At 48.2% G+C, this 8,209-nt stretch overlaps 1 protein-coding gene across 1 annotated transcript; it reads right to left on the bottom strand.

The window, feature by feature from the left end:
* Window positions 1–3,981: 3,981 nt before the first annotated feature.
* On the bottom strand, window positions 3,982–7,609 carry RTP2 (receptor transporter protein 2; the record flags this gene model as incomplete). Its single annotated transcript, XM_084801425.1, has 2 exons — window positions 3,982–4,489; window positions 7,446–7,609. The coding sequence occupies 2 exons, from the start codon at window positions 7,607–7,609 to the stop codon at window positions 3,982–3,984; spliced, it is 672 nt and encodes a 223-aa protein (XP_084657551.1).
* Window positions 7,610–8,209: the final 600 nt, after the last annotated feature.

Below are 8,209 nucleotides of genomic sequence, written 5' to 3'. Positions count from 1 at the left end.
CAAGTGGTATGGTGTGTGGTGTGGTGGGGCCATGAGCAAGAATAGAAGACCACATACAACCAACACGACACAGGAAATAGTGACCATGTGGTGTGGTGTGGTGGGGCTGTGAGCAAGAATAGAAGACCACATACAACCAACATGACATGGGAAATGGTGGCCACGTGGTGTGGTGTGTGGTGTGGTGGGGCCATGAGCAAGAATAGAAGACCACATACAACCAACGTGACATGGTCAATGGTGGCCAAGTGGTATGGTGTGTGGTGGGGTGGGGCCATGAGTGAGAATAGAAGACCACATACAACCAACATGACACAGGAAATAGTGGCTATGTGGTGTGGTGTGGTGTGTGGTGGGGTGGGGGCCATGAGTGAGAATAGAAGACCACATACAACCAACATGACACAGGAAATAGTGGCTATGTGGTGTGGTGTGGTGGGGCTGTGAGCAAGAATAGAAGACCGCATACAACCAACATGACATGGGGAATGGTGGCCAAGGCGTATGGGGTTGGTAACGCAATGAAAGAGATAAGAAGGCAACAACACTCAACATGACATGAGGCATGATGGAAAATACTGTGGGGTGGGGCAGGGAGGTGAAGAGAAATAGAAAGACACCACTAGATTCCTAAGAACCTGAGGACTAGGTTTGGCCACGCTGCTGTGAAAAAGGTCTCCTGGTGGTTGGGTAACTGTTGGGGCCGTGCAGGAGGAACAAACAGCAAACAGGCTTTAGAACTCATGGAATGCAGCCCCCACCAGGTATCATAACCACAGTGGGTGGGCCTCAGAGAGGCGGGCCCTGAGGACTGCGTGCTGTTATGGAGCATCGCTCTGCTTGTTATCCCTGAAGCCTTTATAATATTCCTAATCTATGAGTTGTATGAGAACTCTAAGGGGGCTTCCAGCCCCTCACTGGGCAGTATCACTGGCACTCACAGCCACAATGCCTGATGTATTTCAGGCACTGCTGCTGGAGCAGATCAATAATCCAACCACCACCCTTGAAAAGAGCCTGCAGATGTAGACTGTTAGCAATGACCACTACCCTTAGAAAGAATTTGGAAAAATATATTGTTTAACAAGGTTAGGTGAAGATGTTTTCGCTAGTGCCTTTGATGTAGAAAATCTTAGGAAAAATAGATTGTTTAGTAAGGTCAGGATGAGATGTTTTTGCTAGTGGCTCTGATGCAAAAAAAAAAAAAATCTTAGAGAACAATTTGAAGTTCAGAAAAGTACACTCTTAAGAGTAAAGCTGGGACCTTTTGAAGTTGCCAAGCAAGAATGATAGCCCAGGCTAGCACTGGCTGACGTGACTCTTTCAAGCTGGGGTGGTGACTGAGATGATGATTAATTTTCTTATACTCATTTTGCCCTCAGCTTTCTGATGTAAGTTAATAAAAATTAATTATTAAATCTACCTTAAAGATTTAAAGTAGAAATGGCTGGTTTTTATATATAAAAGTTTAAATTTGTGATTTATTCATTCATTTTTTATTTTTTGTGATTTTTTTAAAAAGATTACTTTTTAAGATAATTGATTCTTTTTTTCTTTGTAACTGCAAATTGCAGCCTGCCAGTAAAGAAAAGCTGGCTGAAAAATTATCTTGCTTGCCCACATTTTGTTAATATATTACATGTTATTTAGATTCAAATGTATATGGATTCTTGGGAATAATTTGTTTTTCATATTTGTTTCTCACCCATAAGGGGTAAAACATTTGATCATGTGAGGGTATTGGGAAAACATGTTTTTCTTACATATACTCATTGTAATTGTTCACTTAAAGAAAAATAGAATGTACATTGTGACTGTTGCTGGGATATATAAACCGTGGGAGAAAAAAATAAAGCTTTTGGAATTTTTTTCCATCCACAAAGAAGAAGCTTGTTAGAACCTACCTGCTGGAGTCTGTCTTACTTCATCATCAAGTGTAAGTGTGTGTGTGTGTGTGTGCGCTCATGCGTTCCTTTTCTCTCCTTCTTTCTTTTTTTTAAGACACTTGCCACCACCAGTGGAAGCCCCCACTAAGAGCTATCAGCTCTAGCTCCCTCCCCAACCCCGTCAAAATCAGGTGGCAGCCCCCCAACAGGAAGCTACCAGCTCTGGCCTACCACCACCATCACCAATCAGGCCTGGCCCCTTGGCTTACCACTATCAGTGGAAGACATTGTCAGTAAAACAATCAGTTCTGGCCTGGAAAGTTACCCTCAGAAATTCTGCTGGGTGATCAGCCAGCCTCAGATCTATGCCCACCTCCGTTTAACCCCCAGGAGTGTCGAAGCTGGTCTTCGACAGGTAACCTGGTTTTTGTGTCTGGAGCTCCGCTTGAAAACTTGGAAAGCCATAAAGTCTGAGGGTTCATATGTGGTAAAAAAAAAAAAAAAAAAAACAAACCCAAGTTGTGTGAACGGAAGGGAATCTGGGCCACTCTGAGCATATAAAGGATGAACGAGAGAAACATATCCACAAACAGTATGGCAACAGAGGGAAGAGACAATCAAAACATTTCCAGCCACTATAAAAGTACCTGGAGGAACACCAAGAACATAGTTGGGTACGTCCTCAAAATAGCATAAGTCAGCCAACCACAGAGGTACCTACATGCCCATGTTTATTATGACATCATTCACAATAACCAAGTTATAAAATCAGGCTAGGTACCCACTGACAGTAACATGTACACAACGGAATACATCCAATAGTAAAGAAAAATGAAACAATGCCACTTGATGGGAAATGGATGGGGCTGGAGACCATGTTAAGCAAAATAAGCTAGACTAAGAGAGAAAAATATCACACGGAGATTTCTAAACACAGATACAAAAGCGGGAAAGGGAATACTTGGGGAAGAGGGGACTTTTTGTTGGAAGGACAGGAAAAGGTGATAGAAATATGAATGTGATCAAAATACACATGCAAGAGAGATGTTAGAGTAACACTCATTTTTTTTTCCAATTATCGGAATGACTACAGAAAAAGAGGACTATAAACCGTAGCGGTCACATGAAGTAGACACAAATAGAAAAGCGTCCAGTGTTTGCTAGTGAAGTATGGGGCTGTAGGGCCAGAGAGGTGAGATTTCCGTGAATCAAAGAGGAAACAAGTCTAGAAAACAAATATAACCTACTCCCTTCGTCCTGAGAGGAGAAAAGCATTGCAGTGGTTGCGGGAGGGGAGTGCGGAGTCGGGGAACAATCACTCTAGCTAACCAGGAAAATGCAAAAATCATTGTTTAGTGAGAAAATGAGAAAAACTAGCTGTTGGAGAAACTTTTCTTCTGGAAACACCCTGGCCTTGTTTCTTTTCACCTATCCTAGCTTCCTTGCTCTCACATCTATTTTCAGCTGCATTTCCTCCTTCTGATACAAGGGTTAGATACCTTAGTTTTTTTTGTTTTTTTTTTTTGTTTTTTTTTTTTGTTTTTTTTTTTTTTACAGCTGAGACATAACCTGTCCCCTTGACAGAATTTTGGCAAGAACCATTTCTAGACACAAAACCACACTTTAGCAAGAGATGCAGGCTGGTGCCTCTTTATCCCAGTCCTGTTGCCCAGTGTTGCCTTGGGGTCCCCCATGGTAGACAAAGCAGAAGATGAAAGTCCTCTGGGGAGCACTTGACGCCCAAACCCTTGACGTTCATCTTCTTAGAAGTCACCCTTTTCTGCTATTGGGCAATGGTCCCGATGGGGACAAATTCTGTGTAAGCCCAACTGAGTTTGAAACTACTAAGGAACAATTTTTCCTTTCCTTTTAATTAATTTAAATGGAAAGAGCCACATGTGGCCAATGGCTAATCCATTGGACAATGTGCCCTTGGCCATCCCAACCCCCCCCCCAACCCACCCACCCCTGCTTCCACTGATGGGCAGTGTACAGATGACAGGAGTCATAGACTGGACGCGTAGCAGTTTCAGGAGGAGACCGAGTCTTCTCCCCCTCAACCTGTGTCCCCTCTCCCCACCCCTAGTCAATTCTATTACAGGAAGCCAGAGCGGCCTCGGAAGAACTGCAGGTAGACAATGACCAAGCAGAGGGCTCCCCAGAACAGGCACCAGCGAAATGAGAAGAAGTTGTAGGCAAAACCGGCCTGGATCTTCTTCTTGGAGGCATCGGTATAGGCGCCATCCTCCTCCAGAAGCTTCTCGCTGGGTTTCCAATGCACAATGCCTTCCTGGCAGGCCTCGCAAAACTCGCTGCGGTGCAACCCACTGTCCGGCCGGCTGGCCACGTGGATGCGGTACTGGCCACCATCCTCGTCGTAGCACTGCTCGCGCAGACTGGTGATGAGGTTGTCCACCAGGCCCTCGATGTTCTCCTCCAGCATGCTGGACTCGTCCAGCCGTGAAGTGCCGCACTGGTAGCACAGCTGCTTGAACACGCGCATGCGCACCGAGCCAACACGCTGGGCACGGTCCAGGTGCATGTGGAAGAGAATGACTACATTGGCAGACTGCCAGGTGTGCCAGCACCAGGAACAGTGGAACCTGATGGGAAAGGAAGAGAAAGAGAAGAGGTGAGACTCTCAGGGCCAGCCCCACCCTGGGGAGTGCAGAAAAGAAAAAGGGCCAGCGTGTTAGACGGAGGCTGAAAATGAAGCACCATGTTTATCAGTCTGTGGGTTCCGTAGCACGGGAAGTCACCAGCTACCACCTCCTCCTGGTGGTCACCTGAGAACCAGAGGGCCTAGCGCCGGGGCAATTGAGCAACCTGCGGTATTCCAGAAGCTGCCTCCTATGTGCGGTCATATAGCTTCTGTTGCTCTCCCCGTCTACCGCAGAGCTGTGCCTAGTTCAGCCGCAAAGAGAGTATGGAGGCTCGTCTCTGCAACTCGTTTCTCGTCTGTGAGCTGCAGTTGGATGGTGTCCACACTGGACTTAGTGTTCAGACCTCTAGTCCCTCCAAATAGGGGTGGTAATCTCACCATCTGACTCCTGTGCCCTGCTTGCTCTGAGAAGGACGGGCAAGCTTAAGTCCTGGCACACAGTAGGTCCGCAGTGAGCCACCCAGAAGTACCGGTTGAGTTGGAAACCTTAAGGAGGCACCTGGTGTCTTTCCTCACTCTAAAGTCGGTAGTCCTGGGATGGGGGTGGGGTGGCAGGTAACATCACAGTTAGTAAGGTCAGCACACTGCAACAGACTGCATGGGAAAGAATGCTAAGTTGGGTTGTTGTGTCTTCACAGAGGTGCTCCCCTTGGTCAGTCATCCCTAGACACCTCAGCAGTCCCACATGAGAATAGACAAAGTAGACTTTGTTCCCTAACATGCCTATCCCCGGCTCGCCCTTCACTCGGCCGCTTTGTCTAACCTGGACTCCTACAGCCATAGCCTCAGAAATCGAGGAGGGAGGTAGCCTGGGGCTCACCTTCTGGCCTCCCACTAGTGCTTGCATATTTTCTGTGATGGAGTGCTCCTTAACTCTTGGGAGGCTCTTTAGGCCTCTGAAATGGCCTCTTCCGAGGTCCTGTTTCAAAGACTTCAAAGGCTTGTCTACTGGGCTGATTCTGTCTTCACTGCTGGCTCTGCCTAAGTCTATTGCACAATGGCTTTGAAAGCCCTCTGAAGATATTTTTTCTTTTTTTTATATTTTATTAATTTATTCATATTACATCTCAACTGTTAGCCCATCCCTTCCATCCTCCCATTCCTCCCTCCCTCCCATTTTCCCCTTACTCCCCTCCCCTATGACTGTGACTGAGGGGGACCTCCTCCCCCTGTATATGTTCATACTGTGGGATAGCAGTGAAGCCAACCCGGCTTCTGAACTCCCGAAGCCACTGACAAGACGAGTGTAGAACAATACTCAACACTACCCAGCACATGGTCCATAGGGCAGTGGTCTGACTGGTCCTGGATAGGGAGGCTATGTTTCTTTCCCCACCTCTGTACTGGGCCAGTACTGCCAAGCCTGTAATGCAGCTGAAAGATTAAAAGCAAGCAAGCCTGTGCACAGAACAGCTGGGGCAGCTGTGCTCCAGCCCTTCCTGAGGCTGGCTGGGACTTTGGAGCTGTCTCTGGACTCCAGAAGCCCCACATGCCAGTTCCCAGCCTTCTGCACTTCATCCTCCAGGAGGCCCAACTGCTTCCTGCTTTCAGTCTCCCGTGCTTTTTTAAATATGCCAGTCCAGAGTTATTTCCCCTCCCTCAAGACAAACCCCATTCCTCCTCTCATCCACTGCCCCCCCCCCAGTACCAAATGTGGGTGAGCATTTTTGGAGAGGTGATACTGAGGCATAGAAAATGAGAACACACAGCTACTTAGATACCCGGTGTCCATTGTCTATAACAGGGGCCAACACAAAGCAATGAACCTCTGCACTCTTTCCTCTGTCAACACAGGATCCGTCCATCCATTTGTTTGCAGGGCCTGTTTCCAGATGCCCACTCCCTACTTTTAGCCTGCCTTTTTTCTGCTCCCAACCTACGGACAACCCAGTCTCTGCCGTATTTTGTCCACACCTGCACAGCACAGCTACCAGCTGGTGTCCCATGAATCCGAATACCCAGAAAGGAGCAGTGGTTAGCTCCTGCAGGTGGACCGGAGACGGTGTGAGCAGGGAACTGTGGCTCCAGTCCTATATCGTGTGTGTGTGTGTGTGTGTGTGTGTGTGTGTGTGTGTGTGTGTGTGTGTGAGAGAGAGAGAGAGAGAGAGAGAGAGAGAGAGAGAGAGAGAGAGAGAGAGAGAGAGAGAGATGATGTGGGATTTAGAAAAATGCAAGAACACCTTGTTGCATGGTGGGATGTGAGGAGCATTTAAGAAGTAGATCTGGGGGACACCGTGCCTGAAGTCAGTAGTTTCATCATCCACAATTAATAGAGGTAGAAGGGATGTGAGTAAAGTTTTAAGATGAATTAAGTTGAGGCCCCTTGTTTTGTGAACGTAAAAACTGGAAGCCAGAGAAAGAAGGGGACATGCCCAAGTTCACAGAGCTGTGGAACCAGATAGGTTCCACATCCCATGGGGTCAACAACGTTTTGTCTTCAAGTCTAGTTGCATTTGGTTGAGCAGATGGACGCCACAGTCCCCAGCTCAAGTCCCCTGAGTTCTAGATTGAGATTTCTGGGAATCCCCAATGCCTCTCCTCTCAGTTCCTACGACTCTAAGCATCTGAATTTCCAGGGCACCGAAGATTTTTCTCCACTCTTGGTTTTTTTATGGAAAACTGAGACCCACAGGCGGAGCACAATTTGCTGAGAGTAACCAAGAAATCTGAACAGCTCCAGCTAGAAGCAGAGCCCCTGAGGCCCTACTGACAGCCCTTTCTCTGCTTTTTATCTGAGCCCACCTGCTGCTGAGACCTACTGTAGGCCCAGACATGGAAAGTCCTTACTACCACCACCACCTCCGCCGCTGCCACCACCACTGCCAACTTTGCCACTGCTGCCACTGCCTGCCCCAGGGGTGGCGGCTGCCTGTGCCACCCTCCCACCTGCCTCTCACCTGCCTGAGGCATGCTGCTCCAGATACTGTTTCCAGCCTGGGCTCAGCTCATTGGGCTTGAGGTTGGGGTCTATGATGAGTTCCCAGCTGTCCGCTGGCTTTGCCACCTCCATCTTCTCATAAAAGACTTTCTTCCACTCACAAGTGGTCAGGCTGGTGGACATGGTCCTTTTGGGCTGGTGTCAAGGGTGTGAGCTCAGGTCGAGAAAGAACACGCAGAGAGTGGGTAGGTGCAGCCCAGGCAGTCTCTGTGGTCCGAAAAAAAGCCCTACCCACAAGAGCTAGCTCCTTCTTTTGTCACCCTGGAACCCGTTACTATGACAGCCAGGCAGGTGCCTGGAGCCAGAGCTAGGGAGGAGAGAGGCCCCAAGGGAGAGTCCTGAGCTAGACTGTAGAGGCAAACTGAGCTGTCATACTGACCAAGTGGAGAAAGCAGCCAGGAGGTGAGCTCCAACCGAAGCTGCCCAGGGCTGACACAGGTTCCCTGGAGGATAAGGCCAAGTGGTGGGTGGCCTTGCTTCACCCCACTGCTCTACCACACTTTCCCCAGCCATGTGCTATGGCAACCACAATACCCCAGGGAGGCCAGGAGAAACAGGATGGAGATGTGGGACCTGATGCTGCCACACTTCTGATGTGCACTGTGACCTTTTTTTTTTTTAACCATGTGCTGGGCACAAGCTACTTGACCTGTGTGCTAGCCAAGAAGGACCAGGGAAAAGGCTTATATAACCTCCAAGTGCTCATCCACAATTCAGATCTGG

The sequence above is a fragment of the Acomys minous genome, assembly GCF_964271855.1.
Source record: "Acomys minous genome assembly, chromosome: 11".
Classification (NCBI taxonomy): Eukaryota; Metazoa; Chordata; class Mammalia; order Rodentia; family Muridae; genus Acomys; species Acomys minous.
The sequence above is the reverse complement of the archived record's forward strand: the minus strand, read 5'-3'. Positions and strand labels throughout refer to the sequence as shown.